The 22,989-nt window shown below is 40.8% G+C and overlaps 1 protein-coding gene across 1 annotated transcript in view; it reads left to right on the top strand.

Annotated features, from left to right (window-relative positions):
- The window catches only part of PTN (pleiotrophin), a 74,307-nt gene extending 51,770 nt beyond the window's left edge, over nt 1-22,537 (top strand). The window contains exons 2-5 of the mRNA XM_075116911.1: nt 2,937-3,046; nt 5,152-5,325; nt 6,442-6,603; nt 22,019-22,537. Of these exons, the coding sequence (XP_074973012.1) occupies nt 2,938-3,046; nt 5,152-5,325; nt 6,442-6,603; nt 22,019-22,071 (498 nt within the window). The 5' untranslated portion in view covers nt 2,937 and the 3' untranslated portion in view covers nt 22,072-22,537. The remainder of the gene's footprint in view (nt 1-2,936; nt 3,047-5,151; nt 5,326-6,441; nt 6,604-22,018) is intronic.
- Nucleotides 22,538-22,989: the final 452 nt, after the last annotated feature.

The following is a 22,989-nucleotide window of genomic DNA, read 5'->3' as shown; positions in this document are numbered from 1 at the left end:
GGAAATGTTTTCACAGAATCTAAGGAAAAGGAAAAATTGTCATCTTCAAATTTTGGAAAAATAAAGACGACAAAGGGTTTAGGTTTGGGTTTTTTTTCCCCGAGTGGAATATATTATTTTCAAAAACAAGTCTAGTTTGACGAGTTTTTCTCTCCATTCACCTGCTTAATGGCTGAAATATTTGCAAGGAAAAGTAAAGATCAGACTCAAGTGATTACTGATAGGTGGGATTTTCTGGCCTTCTGAAAAAATATCTAATATTTAATGGGTACTGTATACAGGCTGTAGGTGATGTTTGGAATTTTGTGGTAGCACCTGCCCTTACCAATCTATTATATGCAAAACAATTATGCAATTTTCTGTAATTGCACCTGTTACATCAAATTTGAAATGTTGGTGTGGTGATAGGCAAGGCCTCCTTCTGTACATCATTGCCTTTCACTTGTTGGTAATTAATAGTAAAGGCACTTTGGGAAGCAGCCTGGCTCTCTCTGCTAGAGGGAGATATATATATATAGAGAGAGTGCTCTCTCTTTTTCTGTCTCTGCAGGTTTAGTGTTTGCCTTAGACAACTTGGCCAAGTATTTTGGCTATAGAGAGGCTTGGAGTCTTAGCAAAACATGCTATATTAAGGTTCCATGTGGTTTTCTTTATAGGGCTTCTGGAACATTTCACATTCCAAAACCCAGCTATTTTCCCTGCCTGTTTTGCTGAAAATAATGTTGATCAGATTTGAATTTGAGTCTCTGTCAACTTAATATAAGGGAGCTTCCCTAAAGACAGGTATCCACAGCTCCCGGCGACTGCATTCAGCCCATGGGCCTGTGTGTGACTGCATCCCCAATCCCTGGGGCGGGCAGCAGGGATGCGGGTGGGAGCCCCAAGCCCACAGCAGGCTTCTCTTGCATGTGGGGACATCCTGCTCAACAAACCCACTGGTGCTGCCTTGCTTCAGCTCCTGACATCCCCAGACAGCCTGCTGGGATGGTGCCTTGAGGTTGTGGAAGTATTTGTCTCTTACAGTATGTTTCCACATAAGCACTTAATACTCCTTCAGGGAGGGAGTCTGGTGAGATGTTTAGAATGAGCAGGTGAGCAGATAAATTGTTGTGAAAATGAGATGTGAGGTGAGATGCAGTGCTACTTGTGGTGAAGTTTCTCCATGGGAAAGGGGCTGAGGGGGTATGTTTGGTGTCTTGACAGTGTGGCAACTGTGGTTATGGGAAACCAGTTTGAGGTAAGCTGAATAAAAAAGCAGGTTGTGTATTTGGTTTTTTAATTGCTTTCATCTATTTATTTATTAATTTAATTTTCTGTAAAGCATGAGAGGCTGTAAGTGGAAACATATAGCAGAAGAAAGGGAGAACCAAACCCAAGCTCATGCAAGACTCGTGCTCTAGCTCTGGGCTGTTTGAGTTCATTGGAAATGTTGCTGGTCCTTTCTTCATGATGGGAAATGGTACCTTCTTCTGAATTAAACAGAACTGATGCTAATAACAGCTCTTTCAGACATTTGAATGCCAGGCCTCTTGCAATCTTCACATGAGCTTTATTTAAACAAAACTATTAAATTTCGTCATCTGGCTTCTAGCATGATATTAAAGAAAGATGGATACATAAAAGTCTGTGTGGGATTCCACTCCTATTTTCCATGTCAATTACAATTATGTTGCTTTTGAACAAGAGGTTGCCAGCAGGGAATACTGAGGAGTGACAAATTAAATTTCAAATACATTTTGTTCTTTGTTCATGGTGAGAATTATTTCTTCCTTAAGGTTGCTGTGCTCAGCAAAACAAGCTCAGGTTGCCTCTAAACTCTCTCTAATATCAGTTCATTTGAGTTTTTAAGGCCAGCTTAGTGGCTAGCACTGTTGACACCTTCTCGGAAGGCTGGCGTAGCATGAATGTCATGGGCCCTCATTCAAAAAAGTCTGGAGAAACCTTCCATCTGGGCAATCTCTGGTCGACTGTCTTGGTACCTGGCCACCTACTAGAGAGTTGTCTCTGGGAAATGGGGAGGTTGCTTATTTTTAACATATGTATTTGTTATGGCCCTTCTTTCCAACATGAGACAGTGCAAATTATAGCAAATTGAAAGGGAAATACATGTGTAAGTAATTGAAGTCAGCCAGCTCTGAATGACTTTCGGTGATTGGCTAGTAACTGGAGCTTCACCACCAAGCAAATGTTTTTAATACCTTTTTATATTTGAATATTTGCTTCCCAAATCCAGATCTGGGGTTCGAAGTATGCTATAGATAGCCTTTAGCTGTCTGTGCAAGTCCTATCTCTTTGCCCATTTTGCATTTCAGGCAATTAGCTTAATTTATATTAGGAAGAGACACTAATTGGAGGGAAAGTAAAAGGTAGGTAGCAACATGCCAATGACAATTAAGATAATACATCACATATAACCTATATAAGTTTTCATGAAAGAAGCTCTTTTCAGATGTCAAGTCAGCCTAATAAGAACTAGAACCCTTGTAAGGTGGACAGCGTAGCATTCCCTACTTTATATTAACTGGTAAACTGAAACACACAGTATATGTTATTTTTAGTTCTACACAATAAATCACAGCCAGAGGTCAGGAAAGAAGAGAGAAATTCCAGGCCCATCAGGAACCTTGATCCTCTGACAGGTTTCTAGAAGGTGAGCAATAATTACTGAACTTCCTGTGGCAAACCTCATCCATAACATCAGTGATGTAGATAAGTGGTATGCCACACAGGCTGGAAAATAACTGTTAAAAATCTTTGTATTCTCTCTGGAATGAAGATAACTGCCCATTCTGCCAGTGGCTAATTATGTTTGACCTGCTCGTGTCTTATGACCCTGAAGCATAGCTTCCCAAAAATGCTGTAGCAACACTTTAGATGGGGTCCCACTTTTTAGAGTCTAACCAACCATTTTTTCCCTCTCTCTTGTTAATCCCCAGAATGCAACAGCAACAACAGCATCGTCGACTGTTCACAGCTGCCCTCCTGGCACTTGTTTTCATTCTGGCAGCTGTGAGTACCACCGAGGCTGGCAAAAAAGAGAAACCAGGTAAGGTCCAGCGTAATTCAGAGTTAATCCCCAAGATAGATTGCATGTGTGGGAGAATGTCAAATCCTTCTGGTTTTGTCATGAAATTCAGGTCATTCGTTAACCTTTTGACATACAGGGTAGGGATTTGTGGCTGTGACATGTTGGTCTGTGTTAAATAGGAAAACAAAAAGTAGTTTCCATGAAAGCTGGCAGCTTGACAGCCCCAGAGACTGGAGCCCTCAGTTTATGACAGAATGGGTATTGCAAAGCAACTTAGAATTTGCTTTGGGAATAGGTTCGTGCTTGACTTAGAGAGAACCAAACAGGAGGGATGAAGGAGTGGTTATCGTGTCGCTAGTTCAGTCTTGTATATGACAGTGCTACTCCAATGCTGTCTGATGTGGAAATCCTCTGACAAAGAATTGAACTAACTCACCACTGCAGATAGACAGCCAGACATCCAGCAGTAATTGCTTTCTGTCAGTGATAAACTCAGACCTCATTATAGGAGAGGCAGGCCTGGGGTCGAAAATTCACATCTGTCAAACCCAGTTTTGACATTTTTTAAGGAACATATCTTTTGGTTTTTTTCTTAAGGTCTTAGTATTTACAAGCTTCTTACACACCAGTTTATGTGACCTGTGAGTCTATGAGAATTAGTGTTCCCATTAACAAAAAAGGTGTTTGTAACCATTGTGGTTGTATGGAAATATGAGAAAATGTGATTGTAAATATACAAGAGAGAGAAAGAAAATAATTTTATATAAGGCTATTTAAAGTTACTTGTGATGTTTTGGGGCCCTAACTAATTATTTTTGTGAACCCTTGGGTTTGATAACATTACAGTCTTCTCATCAGACTTAGGTTTAAGGATTTAAATGACATCTTGATCCTTATTTTGTCCTTGAGCAACAAATCCACCTGTATTAACAGTATTTCTAATACACTTCTCCATGTATTTTTTATTTAGCCTTTGGAATTTTGGTCTGACGTAAAATGTGACATGGTATACTGTCATGGTTTAGCCCCAGCCAGCAACTAAACACCACACAGCCACTCACTCACTCCCCCCTGGTGGGATGGGGGAGAGAAACAGAAGAGTAAAACTGAGGAAACTTGTGGGTTGAGACGAAGACAGTTTAATAGGTAAAGCAAAATCTGTGCACACACAAACAAAACAAAACTAGGAATTCATTTGCTACTTCCCATCGGCAGGCAGGTGTTCAGCCACGTCCAGGAAAGCAGGGCTCCATCATGTGTAACCGTTACTTGGGAATGCCATCACTCCAAACGTCCCCCTCCTTCCTTCTTCTTCCCCCAGCGTTAGATGCTGAGCAAGACATAATATGGTATGGGATATCCCTTGGGTCAGTTGGGGTCAGCTGTCCCAGCCATGCCCCCTCCCAGCTTCTTGTGCACCCGGCAGACCATGGGAAGTTGAAAAAGTCCTTGACTACCGTAAGCACTACTTAGCAACAACTAAAACATCTCCCCTTTATCAACACTGTTTTTAGCACAAATCCAAAACACAGCCCCATAGAAGCTACTATGAAGAAAATTAACTCTATCCCAACTGAAACCAGGACATATACCAAGAGAAAAGTTTCTATCTCACAGCTGGTCCCTGGAGGTGCTCAAATCCTCTGATATGGAATGTCAATGCATACATTTCTGTACATTCATTTCATACATTTCTGTATACCATGTTGTGCTTCATTTGGAACAGAAAATATTTGTATGCCATCATCTACTGGAGACAGAGGGGTGCTCTCTCTCAGTGAACCCTTCTGCATCTTTTTGTCAGTGATTCCTGAGGGTTTTTAGATGTTTCCCCATTCTGAGGATGAGAATCCACTCCAGAATATCTAAGTGGACTAGTGGACATGGTAGTGGGACTAAATCTGAATGATCCGTCCCCCTTTGGAGTCAGAGCCTGACCTGTCTCTACAGAACAGTGAAGAGGATGCCAGGTGTTTTGCTTTTGACACAATTGTTTTACGAACATAATATTTATTCACCCTTTCAGGTGCTGTGCCTGTTTAGTGATGTTTAGGGGACTTCTCAATAGGCTCTGGATACTTACTGCTTCTCTTGCTTGGGTATGGTTCCTTGTCTTCATCCAGAGAAAAAGGTGAAAAAGTCTGACTGTGGAGAATGGCAGTGGAGCGTCTGCGTGCCCACCAGTGGTGACTGTGGCCTGGGGACGCGTGAGGGCACTCGCACTGGAGCTGAGTGCAAACAAACCACCAAGACTCAGAAGTGTAAGATTCCCTGCAACTGGAAGAAGCAATTTGGAGGTAAGCATCATTCTCTCAAGGGATTTGCTTTGGTTTTTCTTAAGTGTGGAGCAGGAAGCCTGTATTTTCTGCTTAGACCCTTGGTGAAGGGACTGCTTCTGTATCTCAAGTTTGTGGCAGCTGGAACACATAAGGCATCAGAAGGCAGTTTCTTCAGAGCAAAGCAGCTCCTCTGCACTGTCCATATAATCTACTTATTGTAAACTCAGTCTTCCAGCAGCATGTTTAACTCTGCTCTCCTGTGGTGTGCAACCCTATATAAGGCAGCAATGTGTTATGTGTTCTCTGACAGTCGTGAATCTCTGCGATGGTTATCGCAGGCTTTACATGACCTTTTGATGTGTGACTTGCAGCATGGAGCATGGGTGGCTACCAGTGTGTGCATTGAAAGGAGTGAATGAAGACCAGTGTATTTCGCCTATATTATTCAGTTCAGAAGGTTCATCTATAACAGTTCAGAAAGATGTGTCAGATCTGTCCTGGACAAAATGTCTGGCCGGAACTCAGATCTGATTACTCTTGCAAACTTGTTTTTTTTCCTAGTAAAGAGCTTGTATGGCTTTGACATCATTGTGACCTTACCAAGGCAATCAGTGCAGCAGTTACAGACTTGACAAGTTCATAGCTGCACATACATTCTTGAAACTATTCAATCCTTATTTGGTAACCTTTGGCATCACACAAATGGAGGAACAGCCTTATAGAATGTGAATTACATTTCCTGCTGCTGTTTTTTCTTTCTATTTAGTTATTTATTTAGTTATTTATTTAGTTATTTATTTAGTTATTTATTTAGTTATTTATTTAGTTATTTATTTAGTTATTTAGTTTGTTTACTGTGTATCTTCATAGTTGAATGTATTTTCCTTTATATGACAATAATGCAATATCCATGGAAAAGCAAGAGGTTTCCACTTTAAAGCATTTTGGGGGAGGGGGACTGCAATTATCGCTGCAAATCATCTTTAAATTTTTATTGGGATTCCTTTCTTCTGTTGTATGATCCTCTTCTCTACAAACACTGGCTGTCTGTGATATCCTATTAGATTCATAGCATTTTTGCTTTCACACTCAGTCATTCTGTTTTAAAAATTGCTATTTATTTACTTGTTGCAGCGGAGTGCAAATACCAGTTCCAGGCCTGGGGAGAATGTGACTTGAATACTGCCTTGAAGACTCGAACTGGGAACCTAAAGAGAGCCCTTCATAATGCTGACTGCCAGAAGACTGTCACAATCTCAAAGCCCTGTGGGAAGCTTACCAAACCCAAACCTCAAGGTAAATTCCATTTGCTGAAAGCTGCACACTAGTTCATTTAAATCACTGGATTTGCAATGTCCTGCATGCTTCAGTGGGAACTCAGTAGTACAGGAGATTGTACTTTCATGGCCTTTCCTCAGTTCTGCACTGCTTCTACCTCCCCGCAGTCAGGCAGACAATATTCCTGAGTTGTGGAGTCAAGGCAGTCTCACACGCAAGAGATGAGCTGAAGATTAGAGCTCCAATTTTAACCTTAGACAACCTGTACTGCTACCAGTTTGTTTATGCTCACTAGCATTCCAGGGTGCTTTTCGTAACTCACCTGTTAACAGGAACAGACCAATAATAGCATGGAAAAACATCTCTCAATAAAGATGCCTTTTGTATAGGTTTTGTTTTGTATCAAATAATGACTAGTTGAAAAAAGAACTGCTTCCCTTCTGGACAGGTAGTATTGAAGGTATGTTCTGCTCACTGCATGTTGAAAAGAGGGTGTGTGGATGTTTTGCACTCTTGGGGTTGTAAATTCTTTACTCAAAGATAGCAGGAAGGAGAGTATGGAATGTATATGTCTTATTTAAATGCGAGTGACTAATTCTTAGTACACAGAAAGGCATATGCTCTGCATTTGTATTTCCAGGTGCCCCTTAGACAAACTTATTTTCTTTCTAATCATTAAAGCCTTTTAATGTACTCTTTTGTTGGAGTAGCAGGTGTTATGTGTGTAGGATGATTTATAGTGGGAGCTAAAAGTGTGAGATCTTGTTTGAGATACGGAAGTAATGTGTTTTAAGTGTATTATACAAGCTACACTACCCTGGCATCTGTTTGCTTAAAACCAGCTAGGTTTAACACATTGCAGGCTCTGAACACTTGGATAATTATAAAAGTAAATGTGATTAGGAGTGCCAGGTGCAACTTGGACCAGCAATGTTCAAATTGTGGATGGTGGTGCACCATTGATCTGAGGGGTACCTGCAGGTGGCCTGCTATGCTTGCGCAGCCAGGGCCTCATCTGGTGAGGCTGCAGATGATTTCTGTGTGTGCATGCATCCATCTGCTTTGCAGTCAGTACAGCTGTAACTGGGCTTCCTCCCACACCATCCATGCAGTTTTCAGATAAGCGCTGTCTAGAACCTGTGTAGATAATAAGCTGTGAAGTAGAAAGGATACAACTAGATCTTCCGAGACCAGGTGACTTGGTTGAGTTGGCAGCAATAAACTACTTCATTTGGGCATGAAAGTGACAGGGTGGGAATGCAGGAAGGGCTTTGAACTGTGTGCTTTAATTGTTTATTAGTTTGGAGGGAAGGACTTTTTTGTCTTTGTTTACTTTGTTTTTTGAGAAGTTTCCATGCCTAAGTGGCATTTGGTTGGTCATTGAATGAAGCTTCCTACTGTGCTTCCAGAAGGCCTCTGCCACCTGAGTCACTAGTAGCCCTCTGTCTTGCTCTGCTCCCACTGAGTCAGTATATTCTGTCAATGGCTGTCAGAAGAGGGGAGAGGGAGACAGAGCAGAGCATTGATGCAGCATCGTTTTGTGAGAGCAGCGCTGTTGGGTGGTACAAGGTCATCTTCAAGTTGTAGTTTTAAAGGCAGAGCTTGTGAAATTGGAGTTAAATTTAACTGATTCTAGATATGAGTGAGTTATAGCTGAGACTGAAACTCGGATTGGGTCTGACTGCAGTGAACACTGTTATGTGGTTTGACGTAATTAGGAAACCTGACTTCATTTGATTTGAAGGAATGCAAAAGGAGAAATAGGTACAAACGTAGGTTTGTGATCATCATAACTGTGAGCAGCAATTCTGCTCTCCTGATTTGTGTTAGAAATCTCATGGCATCTTCCTGCATGCCACCTGCTCGTTCATCTGCTGTTGGCATTAGTAGGAGCAGCACGCATGGAAGTCACACTTGCAGCCTGTGTGGGCCCTGAGCTAAAGATAAGAAATCCATATTGCAGATCTGTGGGCATAACTACATAGGAGCCACACTGGACAGTATGTTGGTAGCAGTAGGAGGAACTTGAGTAAGAAATTAGGTCAGGCAGATTAGTACTGTGTGACAGGTTGTGCCTTACTGAACTTTATTTCTGAATTAAAAATCTGAGTGCTGACATGTTAGCTGGAATAAGAATGTTTTCTTCCTGAGGTGAAGGAAATTACAGGTTGGAGGTAAGTCCCCACCCACATCTAGATGAGGGGAATATTAAACTGTAACCAATCTGTAGTTAAAATAGGATGCAATTTAATTCTTTGGAAATGAGAGGTAAGATCTAGATTATTGTCTGGGCACTTGCAATGGACTGCAGGTACATATTAGCCTCCCTTTTGACCCATAACTTCACAACAATGGCTCAAGACTGCAAGAGAAAAAGCATATCGTACAATATTTGGAAGCAGCAATTTTTTCTGAGGCATAGTGTTGCGTACGGTCTGTATTGATATGCAGCGAGACCTGTAAATGCTGATCAAGTACTGTATGTTCCTACTGCAATTGCCTGGAGTAGCAGGGCAGTGGCTCTCTGGCATTTGGGAGCTCTGGCAGCAGAATAATAAGTGAGGAGCTTATTGATTACAGGAATCTGTTCTACCACTAAATGGTTGCCTTTCTGACTGGTGTGTGCTTCAAGAGCTTCATCACTGAATACCTCTCTGACAGCAATAGGTTGGGAGTACCAAAAGATGATGTGAACTGACTGAGAATATTGCACTGAAAAATACTAGCATACTCAGAAAAAGGGTTGTTTTCATGATCTTCCTGACTAACCCCCTTTCCTGCGCCCTGAAATTTTCCTTCTATTAGGTCATGTCTGTAACTTCTCCATTACATCTTTTTTCCTTTTGATTTCATATTGTAAATGGGGTGATAAAAGTCCCTATTAGCTTCTCCAATCAATTGTAGTTTCATATATTTCCTGTTACTTTGTGTCACTTGCCATCGTATAAAGCGAAAACCTCTGACTTAAGTATTTAGTTGTATAATGATTTATCCGTGATAAGAATACTATCTACTGGACTTATGTAAATTCCCTCTGTTACTGCTAAATCATTTCTGAGATGAAGAGACTGGACTGAACACAATATTCCAAGCATGTCCTCTACAGATATGTGTTGAAAAAGAAAATATCACTGTAATACTTCCTTTATTGTTTGTTACACCCACTAAAAACATAAGTATGTTTTTCTTTTGATCACTGCTTACATCTGGAGCAGATATCTTTATCTGAGACCTTCACAATTCTCCCTCTTTTTTTTTTTTTTTTTTAATCAATACAGTTAGCTAAGAACCCAAGAAGGTGTGTGGATAAGGCAGATTATTTCTTCTAGGCTTGCCAAATGAAGTATTGTGTATTAGATTTCACCTAACACATTTCTTTAGTGTGGCTTGGTGTCTGAAGTTCCTCCTCACCTTCTCTGTTCTTTGAGGAAAATGCAAATAAATTGATGTAATTCGTTGCTTATCGACCTTTCCAGCTCATGAATGTGCAGCAACTTTTCTGGTAGGATGAATCCTGTGTCTCTCTCCTCTCACCTAACTATTTGAAAGATGACTGCTGTTTCATAGAATTTTGATCTATGCTTAACAGAAAGGAAAATTGTACCTACAGAAAAATCCCAAGGGTTATAATTTTGTATATTTGCTGATAAAAGTATATTTTGGTTTTCCAGGAACTTCTATGAGCTGTGAAATAACTGCTGCTAAATTAAACCAGGAGATACTCATTAACCTTGGGAATCAATGCCTGCCTCATAAATTGGTGATCTAAGTATTCTTATAGATTTGGTTTATCACCACTCAGCATTCATAGGAAAGCCTTAAAATTTTTTGAAGCACACTCAATAGTTTGGAAACTAAAAAAAAAAAAAAAGGTCCTTATTAGCAATTGCTCTGTCTCAGTATTTTTTTCCTGAGCAGCTGATTCTAAGTATGGATTGTAGTCTGTGACACTTGGACATTTTGGAGCTTACTGCTTGCAAGAGGAGAATTATCGGAGAAACTCTGTTGTATATCGGATTTAAGGGGGAGGGCAGATGATGAATCAGGAATTTGAATTTCATCTGAATTTCCAATGAGCTCTTTTCTCCATAGCTTTGCTGAGATGTTCTTAGATTAGAAGACAATAGCTTGGTCTTGTTCTGCTGTGCTGAAGTACAGCTAACCGAGGATGAAAACAGTTTTCCATTCTTGAATATTGTACATTTGGACAGAGAGATTGTCAGCAATGTGACAGTGGTATCCCAGACACCATGGTTTGTGTATTTAGTACACAAATGAGGTAATGAGAAAGCCTATCACAAAGGCTGGAAAGAATGAAAGGATAGTTTTTATCACAAAACCCCAGTGAAGGCAGCCACCTGTCCTCTAGCGCACAAAATTGCATTTTCTGATCAGTACCTGCAAGGCCAGGGATGTTCAAGGTCTCCCTAAACTATCTTGACAGATGTGAAAGACTCAGGCACGTCTGTCAAGCGGCTTCTTTAATGTCCAACTTGCACTGAAGAGCAGAAAACGCTTCCGACATAGTCCATCTGGCCTACTTCACAGCCACCCAAACTTGATTGATGGTTATTCGGGTTCCAGCCCGAGAGAAAGTATAAGAATGGGGTATTGTCAGGATTCAGGAAACATTTTGCTTTAACCACTGAGAGAGGAAGAATTTATTTTTATTGAGCTGGTTGTCTGATAGGCTTTATTCCTTTTTTTCGCTCTTTCCATCACTCTCATTCCTCTTCTCTGCCTCCCCATATCTCTTGTAGCTATTTATTCTCCTGATTAAGATAAAATTAAATAGAATAAGCAGTTTGCCTGCTACTTCTGCAGTGTACCCTTCATATTTTGAATGATGCTCCTTTTTTCTCTGATAACTTTTTCATCCAGCTGTATTCAGTGCTTTTTAATATATCTCCCTTCCCAACTTTTTATCAATTTACAGTATATCTGATTCATGAGTTACTTTATCCTGGCTCAGCTCAGTCCTTGTCACATAGGAAAATAATTCCAGCTAATGTTGGCAAACATTAACACTATTTATACCACTGTTGTCTTTTAATAATTGGGCTGGCATCCAAAGATCACATTCTCCAACACACTGTGTTTGAAAAGGTTTCTCACACGAAGGCAAGACCTACGTGAGCTGTTAATGGCTGTAATCTCTTTGCTGTAATGCAGATCATGTGTCAATCATCAGATCATTTGAGGGTCTAGCAAGGTGTCAGTGCAGTTCCCTGTGTTTAGTGTGGTGTGCATGCTACTGCACAGGAGGAAAAACTATGCTCCTTGTATTTTTAATAATGCCATATTGTTTGAAGAGCTTTACTTAAGAGTTTAGTGCAATACAAATAATCTGCATTACATTGCTTCTTTTATCTAGCAAACTTTACAGGTAGTAATTAGCTAATCCTCCTATCACTCCTTGGAGCTGAGGAAGTACAGTTTAAAGAAAATTAAAAGCCAGAAGCGCGAAATGATTTTCCAGGCTTACACAATATCGGTGGCAGGTCCATGCACTCGGCTGGGAGCTGTTGACTCTTGGCTCCATGCTCTGACTAGTAGCTGCTGCTCCCTTTTTTCCTAGTCTGCAATTACAATTATCAGAATGTGACGATTTACGTCAAGGTGAGTATCTATCTGAACTACAGTCTTTAACAGGGGTCTTTCATTCTGACATCAGTAATCTCAGTTGATTTAAGACAGTGTGACACCGATTTACCTTGTGTCTTCTTAGGGAGCTTGGTGTCAAAACACAGAGCTGGACTCCTGTTAATGAGTGGGTATATCCCTGTCCTTACTTTGGTACAGGAGCAGAAAACAATATGTGGTTTTTGAGCACTACACCAGCAGCCTTGATTTCTACCTGCAGAGAGGACATCTTACTCACAGTGAACTGCCAGGGCGGACTGACTGCGCTTTGGCAGGGTGACTTGGCTGCTGGCCATTGCAAGGAGCTGGCAGTGATATCTGAATGAATTGCTTGCCTGATAAGCAGCTATTCATTGCTCGGACTAACTGGGTCCTGCACCGACAAAAATGACCACCTGTGGCCCACTCCATTTTTCACATTGGGCAACCTGCTTTTTCTGGGGTTCCCTCCCTCAACTTTGCCTTTGTGCAGCAACAAAACATCTTGTTCTAAGGAGTAGCTGGAGGGGGGACGCAGGGGGAGCAGAAATGACTTGTTAGACTGTGATTTCCTTTTTTTTTTTTTCTTTTTTTTTTTTTTGAAAGATACTGGTGTCTTCTGTTTTGGCATCACACTCATGTTGTATCTCCCTCTGTAGGTTTCAGAATTCCCCATCTTTAACGTAAGTCATTAGTAGTGCAGGCATGCAGCTAACGTAATAATTAGTATTACAAGAGGCAGAATAATAGGATCTGCTCAAACTAATTAGATATAAAAATGAGGAATTTTCTCATATTAGGAAACAGCTGTGACAGTTAAACAAAAACCTGAAAGGCAAAATTGGGAGGTTTTTCTCTTGCTCTAAAGGTTGAGGCAGGCTTATTGAAGAAAGACCTCTGCAACTGACCAGGAGGCCTGCAGTGAAAAATTAGTGATCTGAGCTCTGAGGGGCAGACGCTGGCAGTGGATGCCCAGTGGGAACAGCATAGCTGACTGTTATTATTGTTGCTATCATCATGATTATTTGTATTGCACGAGTGCCCCGAGGCCCCAGCTGAAAAAGGGTGCCATTGTACTAAGCACTGCATAAACATTGTGAGAGGCAGTTTTACGATGAATAATTTATGCTTTATGGAGCTGAGAAATGTGAAAACCAAGAGAAGAAACAGTGGTCCAGAGGGGTGAGACTGGGTACTAAATGCTTGATTGTGTTTCCCTGTGCCCTTTGCTACTCTGAGGACAAGGCTTGTTATTTCAAGATGAAGTAAAACTCACTGGAAACTTCAGGCTCTGAGACACATCTCTGTGATTTGGCTCCTGCTGCCATAACATGAGGAAATAAGATTTTTCTCAATATAAGTAGGAACAAGAGTAATCTATATAAGAAAAATAAACACAATGATGGTTACAGTGTGGACCAGCCTCAAGCTGCTAGTAAGCTGCCAGTGCAGCCCATAGCTAATAAAGTTTGGATGTCTCTAATTATGTTTTTTTTTCTGCTTCCATTTCCTTATGTTTCTTGGAGGCTTTGCACTGTAGTCTCCCTTGAGACTGCTGTTGTACCTTTGAAAAATTATACTGTTTGGATAAATAATTTGAATGCATCATCAGATCATAACATAGTATCAGTCTGATTGACACAGGCCTAATTCCAGGGAGCAGGAAATGTTTGTAGGAGAGGGAGAAAGAGAAATATTTTTTTAAAAATAAGTATATTTCAATTTTTTTTGCTGTTCTGCAGCTTTTACAGATATTTTTGAAAAGAAAAGGTTGGCAATTTTCATGGGAAACCTAGATGTCCGTGTTTTCTCACCCCCTGGTTTGTATTGCAGATATATTTTTTTTTTTGCTGCCCCAAAAGATGAAAATTGGATGTGACAAATGTTCTTGTTTAACCCTCTTGTGCCTGCAGGGTTTTGTTTTAGGGTTTAATACAGACCTTTGTGGGTGAAAGTTTAAATAGCCTTGTGTGTGCCAATTCTGTTACATGCTCATTGTCTCACTTTTCTGGCTTGCGGGAGCAGTCCAGCCTGCTTGGCATTAGTCAGTGCCCTTGAGCTGTGAAAATGCCTGAAGCTGTGGGACTTGCTGTGATAAAAGATATGCCATCAGCAAATGTTTACACTCATTACCGTTCCCAGCAGTGAAACAGAGAGAAAGCTCTGTTCTTTCCTTTCTGTCCTTTCCTTTCCTTTTCTACTTCTTCCTTTCCTTTCCTACTTCTTCCTTTCCTTTGAAGCTTTTCTTCCCCTTCTTTATCCCTCCATCTCATTTTCCGTGTCACCATCTCTCTATCTTTTCTTCTACATGTGCTTACTGTGAAAGTTTTGCAGTCAACTTTTCAGAATGTGGAGCACAGATCAAAGCAAAGCTCATCATTTGCCCTGAGTGTAGATCCCATCTGGGGCAGAGGCAGAAAGTACAACCAAGAAATACGTGCGCCTGGTTTTCAAAAATTAACTAATGAAATGGAGTCTCTATTCACTGTAAATCACAAATAACTTTCTGCTAAATAGCTATTTACTGATCTCAGTTTGACATATAAACTGCCTCAATGTGTGACCTTTTTGCTTCTCTGTGAATATAGGTAAATGCCAAACTCCAAGCAGGTTATTAATACTTTTTGTTTTCAGCAGTCTCCTGCAGACATGCGAATGCAGAAAGTAAATTCTGAATATGTCAGCCTGTGCCTGCACCTGTCTTGCTGGCATTAAGAGGGATCTTGCGTACAGCATAGACAGAGGGCTGAAGAGCCAGCTGGGACTGGGTCCCTCTTGTGCTGAGTGTACAACATGACAAGCAACAGTAAGGAAGTCCATACCCTACAGAAGCAGCAGTACAAATGTACCAGAGGTAGATGAGAAGCATCAGTAAACAGAAGAGCGAAGTGAGCTACTTCTGGAAACCACTTTCCAGTTAGCCAGACTCCTTCAGTAGTCTCCAATTGCAGAACAGCTTCACCTGAAAAGTTTAGCCATTGGAATCTTCCACATGCTTACTCTTAAGGGTGTAATATCTTAGATACATGAGAACCAGACTTAAAGAAAATGAGATTAAACTTTCCTGATCTTTGTCTTTGGGCAATCAGGCCGCCTAGCAAAATCAGAAAATGCATGTGTGTCTGCGTAGGGAATTTTTAAACTTTTTCTCCTAAACTTTTCAATGGAGGAAATCACCAAAATTAAACCCTTCTGATGAAAATTTTTGGCTTCAACAAATTAACTCTTAAAAAAAGGCTTCCTGTAATTCCTGATGAGTTTTATGCAAGGATATTAAAAGCGAATATTTTTTAGGTTCAAGCAATGGCTTCTGACTAAGATAATTTCTGAGCTTTGTGAATGCTTTTCAAATAAATTGGATTACTTTTTCCCTGCCTTTATTTCTTCTTGCAGTTCCAATGAGAAAGAAAATGAGTGAAATCTTCCATGAGTGCCTCTTTGGTCCATTTGTTTGTCAGATACATTAGTGTCTGTTACAGGCATAAATCTACCTGTTCCCCATTCATAACACATTGCAAGCATACCTTCCTGGTTTATACGGTGCAGCTTTAGCATATAGGTTTGAATTGGGTCCATCTTGTGTTCGTCTGGGAACAAATCCAAGCCTATCTGAAATGAAAATTTAGCAAAGTGAGAAGCAGAACCAAACCTGCTGGAGAGGAGCGACTGGAAGACTGGAGAAACTGAAACACTTACAGACAACTAGAGGAAGTCGTTCAACAGCACAGAGCTAAAGTATAGGGGATATAATCAATTCTAATATGTTAATGAAGTAAAAGTCATATCAAGGTCATTGATTCACTGGAGAGTTGCCTTCTACTGTTGTTTAGCTAGTGGAGTATTGCTTTTTTACCATGCAGTAGAACTGTGTGTTGCTCAAAGAGGCTTTTCAGAAGAATTCATTTTGGAACAAAATTGCCATCGTAATAGAGTTTTTCTTTCTTAAACTCATTTAGAATACATAAAAGCTTTATATAAGGCAGGAAAATAGGAGGAAAAGGAATTAGTTGACCATGAAAGGTTCTCTTTCTCTAGAAGCAGAAGAAATACCATATTTAAAGGGTATGTCAGAAATCAAGGTATTTCTTTCTATAGTCATGGAAATCACAAGATAGTACAGTTTCTGTTCGTAGAGAGCAGGATGAAGCCCTTTAGGGTGAGATTTTTTTCATCAAGGGATAAAATCTTTGGCTTCATCAAAGTCAAGACTTCTCCATTCCACATGGGTTGGCACTTCATCCCCAAAGTTCAGAAGTGCCCTGCACCCAATGGCTCCATTGCCTTGCACCACCATAGCAACCAAGTGCTTTGGAAAATTTGTCCCGGTGAGAGGTAGAGACCCCTTCAGAAAATCTGTCTTCCTCTGTACTCAGTGGGACTGAGTGCTAGTTCCTGCGAAAACTGTCCTGAACACCTGGTGTTGAAATTCTTTGTTCTAACTTTCCAAGAGCGCAGTTTTTTCTCTTTCGGATGATTTATATTGCTTCTGGGGACACCGCTTCACTTTTATACATAGGAGTTCAGCAGTGCCATGAGTGAATTGTTACCTTCTTCTTAACAAATGAAAATAAATACTTGCAAATCTTGGCTTACAAAGCTTGGCTTCCATTAAAATGTAATTACCTCCCTTTTGTGCCTTACACATTAAGCGTGGCTTCAAACGGTATGTGGTTCCTGTTCAACATAATTACTTTCATTTGCTGCTTGCATAGTAAGAATGAGGCTTCACAGTAAAGACAGCTATTTAAAGAGGTCTCCTGCCATCCCAAATTGCACAGAGAAAGTTCTGCATATCAAATTAATTTGTTTACTTGGTAAGACCCTCACTGGAATTTTTGTTACTGGTCATCATGGACCCACAGAAATGGGTCCAGTGCTAATCCATGACCACACAGCTTTTAATCCTGTGAATGATTTTTAAGCATACAACTATTCATAGGGTTATTCAGGTGATGAATTATTAGATAATCCAGTGTGAATGCATCGACAGAGTTTGCTATTGCAGAGCTGTTTGTACAATGCTACATGGGTGTTTTTTATCTTGATGGAAGTGCTCTGGGTTCCAGGGGGGTGTGGCATGGCCGTGCAGTGCTTGGTTGCTGCACGTTGCAGGGACTGCCAGGTATTCTGATTCTACTCTTTGCATGTGTCCTGGTCCAGGATCCTGGCCTCAATCTGAGCAAGAGCACCGCTAGGCAGCCTCCCGCTGTGGGATAAGGGGGAAAGTGTATGCTGTAAAACAGACACAAAAATTAAGGACTGTTTTGTCATCCTCATTAATATTCTGGACCATACGTAGCTCACTCTTCCAGTACTTTTTTTTTTTTGCTGCAAGGGTGCACAGGGATGATCAAGCCAGCATTTCTCTGAGGTGAAGGAAGCCCTGTCCAAAGTGGAGAAGGCATAGCTCCTGCTGCTGCTTTCCTCTGTGTGGCTGTGTGCTGAGCCACGCCAGAGGTGGAAGGACAGTTGGCTGAGGCACTAACACACAGTGCACTTGGAGCAGTAGGCAAACAGCTACCCTTGTCCATTCTCTCCACTGCACAGCCTGCTCGCCCGAAGTGTTGAGTGACAGCAAGAAATAGCACCCACTCCTACCTCAGTGCTGACCCCAGCATTGGTAGGATAAATAGCTTTGATAAGGCACATAATGTATTAAAATTAATGTATTTAACTGTAAATATCAAATGTAGTTACTACCTTTCATATAGTTTTATATTGAGGTGTTCCAGTTTGTGGCCTGCAAGTCAAATGTGACCTGTAGGACAATTCTATTGCAATTAAGCACTTAGCCCAGCTAAGCAGGTTCCTGAACCGGCCAAAGTCTGCTCTCCTGAAATCCAGGGTTGTCATCCTGCTTTTTGTTTTGCTTCTTCCTCTCTGGATCCTGAACTACACTACAGGTAGCTCATAAAGATATCTCTGCTGGTTCTAGTTCTGCACTGAAAAGACTGGATCACCTAGCTTTAAAGCAAATGGTGCAGTGAATACATTCAGGTTAAAATTCTGCATGGGCTGGTGTGAACCTGGATTTTTTCTGGTCAGGTCATTTTGTCATTGTGGCTCTTGATATTATTGGTAGCACTTGTCTGCAGCAAACACATTCCCTGTAGCCATGCACAGGTGATGCACAGATCTGCAGCTCTGTCTTTGCAAATATTGCATAAATCAGGCAGGTGAAGTGAAGGAGGCTGCTGTTGACCCAGGGTGTTTGCAGATGGCAGTGTTCTGCTCAGGGCAGTCCCTGTCCACTGTGTTGCTTTTCTTGCTTCCTTCTGGATCAATGGTGAGTGTCACTAAGATCAAGGTGCTTTGCAGCACCAGTGAGATGTGGAAAGAAGTATAGTGGCTTCCCCATTGTAAAGGCTGTTTCAGTGGGCACTGTTTGATTTGTTCCTATAGTTTCTGATGGCAGGTTGGGACCACATTAAAAGGCCTGGTCGGAAATGGCTGAACTGAAGGTCTTGCATCCAATCTGTGCTAAGCTGAACTGAATTTCAGTAATTTTCCTGTATGCAATAGGAGTCTCAATGGGATTATTGGAGACAGTGTATTTAGGGGATCTTTCCCTCACTTAACTGGTAGATGCCTACAGCTGGTGCTGGGCATGGGACTGCTGAGCTTCCAGGTAACTGGCATTGTTCTCTCAAATGGTCAGGGCTTTTGAGCACGGTGTCATCGTTGGCACTGCTGGCATGGTGACCCTTTCAGTCCAGCCTGGCTACCCTGGGAAGGCAGGCATTGGCAGACCAAGTGGTCAGGGTGACATGGATCCCACTGTGGCTGTGTGAGCTGACTAGATAGCATGTCATGAAAGTTGAAAAAGTAGTGTAGGGTGAACAGAGATGAGGACAATGAAAGCCTGAATGACACAGATGCCAAGAGTAGGTCTGAGCAACAAAAAATAACATGAGCAAAGTACATCTTAAAGCAACTTTATTCTTTGTTAGCCATGGGTGTACCGTAGTCTGTACCTTGACCATAGTCAAAACAGGTAGAGGGTAGCTGTGAACAGGCTTGTGCATGAGTGTATGAAGAGCAACATTTTCATGGGTCAGTACCCAGGTATTGGTGGTAGGATTTCTAAAAGACTCTAATGAATGGGAAATATTTGAGCAGTATTCTTTCTGTTTTCTCTGTTTTCCTCTTTTTCTTCTTTTTCTCTCATTTTTCCTGTTTTTCCTCTTGTTTTTCCTGTTTTTTTTCTCCAGTTTTTTTCTCTTTTTTTTTTCTCTTGTTTTCTGTTTTTAATATTGCCACAACTTTGGGAATGCATGCCATTTCATGGGGCAAATGTGCTTTGCATCAATACAGCTTACCTGTTTGAAAGATTAAGCTGTAGTGGTGTGAGTACATTTAATGTAAGAGGAATTACATCCCACACATGAGGGTTTTACCCTGCTGAGACATAAAGCAGAATCGTTTGTCTTCGTAGGTAGATGGGTTTGGCAGTTTGGGTGATATGCAGGTGATCACAAGGTAGACAACAGGGAGGTTGAGCTTTTGCTAACAGGAGCTGATATAGACTCAAAGGGGCCAAGTGCAAATGAATAAACAGTGGGTTGTCTGGTACCTCCAGTCAAGGGAGGATGGGGACCTGATGTGATCACATGACTCGGACCAAAACCTTCTCCTGGAGGTGACTTCACCCCTGCCATGAACTCCTCATACTCTTCAGTAGAGTCCTGTTGGTGGTCTGCCCACATTTGTATCTCTCTGTTGCTTTCAGTAAATTTAGTTGAAGTCTGCAGAGTGCCCTTCTGCTTGTGCTGGCTCTAAATAGATTCCAGTGCTGGTCTGATTGACAAAATGCTGTTGTTTCTTTCAGAGAAAGCAGTGTTTGGGGGGGAAGAAAGAATGTGTGAGAGAGCACAATCAGTACAGAATCCAGGATGGGAAAATTAGAGGAAGAGGGGGATGTGGGTAAACGAGGAGAGGAGGGCAGACAGAAAATTTGTAGGGGGAAAAAAGATTTAACTGAAAGCAAATTTGCTATTAACTTAATAAAAAATGATGTTTTGGAATGGCAGTTTGTAAAATAGTGCCAGATTCTGTGAATGGCTCTGGACCACAGACATGCATACACACATGCATGCACACACAAACACAGGCACACGTACAAATGTGTGGAAATAAAAGTAAAATAATAATTTAAAAAGTTCACATTTTCAGACTAACACAAATTATTTATTGTTTTAAGTTATTATCTCTTAAAATTTTAAGCAAAGTTTTTAAGGGAAAGAAATTTTAGAGCAGACTTTGTGACTAAACATGAAATAGGTATTTTATTGTGCTTTGACTAAAGGATTATTGGAAACAATTTTTGTCTTGTTGAAAAAGGTGAAGAAAAAAATGTTGTTTTCAAATACTAATAAACAGGAAAACAACCATCAGAGCAACATGATAACCTGTCTGCCTTCTGCTGGAGGTACCCTGGCCCTCTTCACAGCTGAAAGATGTCAGTATAGCTCCCTTGGCTTCGATGCTAGTAAGCTGGTTTTGCCAGAAGTGATGATTGCTTGACTGCCTGTTACCCAAACTGGTTAGAGAGAGAAGAATCATATTCACAAAGAAGAGTACCCCCTTAAGGGCCAAGTTCTTTTCTTCTCATTCATGGTGATATTTGTTATTTAACCTGAGATGGGTTTTGTTGGTTTGTTTGGGTTTGGGTTTTTTGTGCGTTTGTTGGTTGGGGTTTCGTGTGTGTGTGTGTGTGTGGTGGTTGTTGTTTTTTTTTGGGGGGGGGGAGTGAGATGTTTTTTGTGAGGGAAAAACAAAGGCAGAATTCAAAGGAGGAAAGAGAAATCTGGGTTAGAGCAAACATGGTCTCCTTGCTTGCTGTTTTGGTTCCAGGAAAGATGCTTCACAGAAACTCATTTTCTGTCTCTCTGTAGTGCCTGTTGTGCTGTGCTTTGTGGTGGTATCCACAAGGTTTTATTCACATTCCCAGTGAAAGCTGTTATTTCCCCCATTACAAGATGACGTGATGCAAGAGTACCTAATCTCCTTAATTCATATTCATTTTGTTAGGCCCCTCTGTGAATTTCCTCTACCTATAGAACACCACACTACCCTACAGCACAGTGAAAGTTACCACAGATAGTAGTATAATGTATAAACTTCACTTGTACTTGCACATAGTTCCCTTATCTACCCCAAAATAATCAGAGAAGCAGATGCTCCCTAGCCCCTTCTCTGTCCTATTAGTACCAGCTGGCTGGACAGACCGTGCTCTGATGACTCCAGGACAGACTTCAGTTGCCTGTCAAGTGTACGTAGGTGTTTGTCCCAGACAAAGGGGGAAGGGTTGGCCATGGAGAAGCTAAAGAAACAAGTGAGCTTTCTCACCGTGCTCTGGAGTTGCTCTCATATTCAGGGAAAGCCAAAGACTAACAATGCAACAGAAAGGAAGCAAGGGAGGGGTTTTGTGTGGGTAGTGTGTGCAAAGCTTTCTTCCAGCTCTCCACTGAGCCATGACCCGGTTTCTCCAGGAGCTGCCTGCTGTTTTCTTATTTTCGAAGCAAGTTCCTGAGACAATGCTTTGCATGCCAAACAGGGTCAGCCGCTCAGATAGTAAGGGTTCTGAACTGGACAGACATGCACCCCCCCTTTCTATCTTCTCTAGTGCCTTGACCACTCCATTTTTTTTTCTTCTTTTCCCTCTGTTTTCCCTTTCCTTGTTCAGAATGAGGAAACAAAATTAATTCTTATGTGTGTACAGAAAACAAGGGGATCTTTCAGAGGTATGGGATGAAATTTACTGCAGTGACTGCTATATGCTAATTTTTTATCGTGGTTGTTATCTTGACAGAATCCAAGAAGAAGAAAAAGGAAGGCAAGAAACAAGAGAAGATGCTGGATTAATGGAACCAACTTGGGCAATGTGAGAAAGGGACATCAGCAAACACGATCAGTTAACAGTTTCATTTATACCTAGGCATTTTTTCCTAAAATTATTTATAGCTTAATGGTACTATAGAAGGAAACAAACAAACACAGAAAAAAAATCCTTTTTTTTATTGCTTTAGTATTTTTAATGTATAACCTTAACAATTTTTAGAGGCCTGTAATAAAGGACTCCAAACTCATTTAGAAAATTATGTCTATTGTATATTGAACAACATAGAGGTTTTAAATAAGATTTTTTTCTCAAGTCTTGCCATAGGTCTCAATCTGGTAATTACTCCATGCAAGCAGATCCTGAACCTGTGTGGAGCTCTGCTGAAGCCAGTGGTGCCCTGTGTGAACATAGGAGTCTGGCTGGATGCAATTATATTTAAGAATGGGACCTTATATTTGAAAAAACCAGACTTGTTTCTTAAGTTCTTATTACATCTGGATAACTGTATGAAATTATTTGTTTAAGGAAAGGATGGGGGGCATTTTGTTGAGTATTTACAGGCATATAATTTTTTTGGATGTGTGGTGAATGTTCATTCCAAAATGCCACCATCTCCAGGTAAAAACCAGTAGCACTCCTATCCTTGGCCATATTTTGGATGTTGGCAGTAAAAATTCTGAAATATTTCAACAGTTAGACATAGAAGAGTCCTAATTTTTCACAATTTTCTAGAAATGATTTTTCCAAGTGGAATGATAGCAAAACTTTCAATTTTTTACATATCAACACTGGTGGATGGTAGTGTCCTCTGTTTTACCTATAAAAGCTGAAAAACGTTTTCTTTTATTTGTTTATTTTGTCAGAAGGATGAGTATCCTTTTCACAAAAATCTAGTTGAAATTGTGATTCTTCCTGACCCAACTCTGTTTCGTATCAATGGG

This window comes from Phalacrocorax aristotelis, chromosome 1 (genome assembly GCF_949628215.1).
Source record: "Phalacrocorax aristotelis chromosome 1, bGulAri2.1, whole genome shotgun sequence".
In the NCBI taxonomy this organism is placed as follows: domain Eukaryota; kingdom Metazoa; phylum Chordata; class Aves; order Suliformes; family Phalacrocoracidae; genus Phalacrocorax; species Phalacrocorax aristotelis.
The sequence above is the reverse complement of the archived record's forward strand: the minus strand, read 5'-3'. Positions and strand labels throughout refer to the sequence as shown.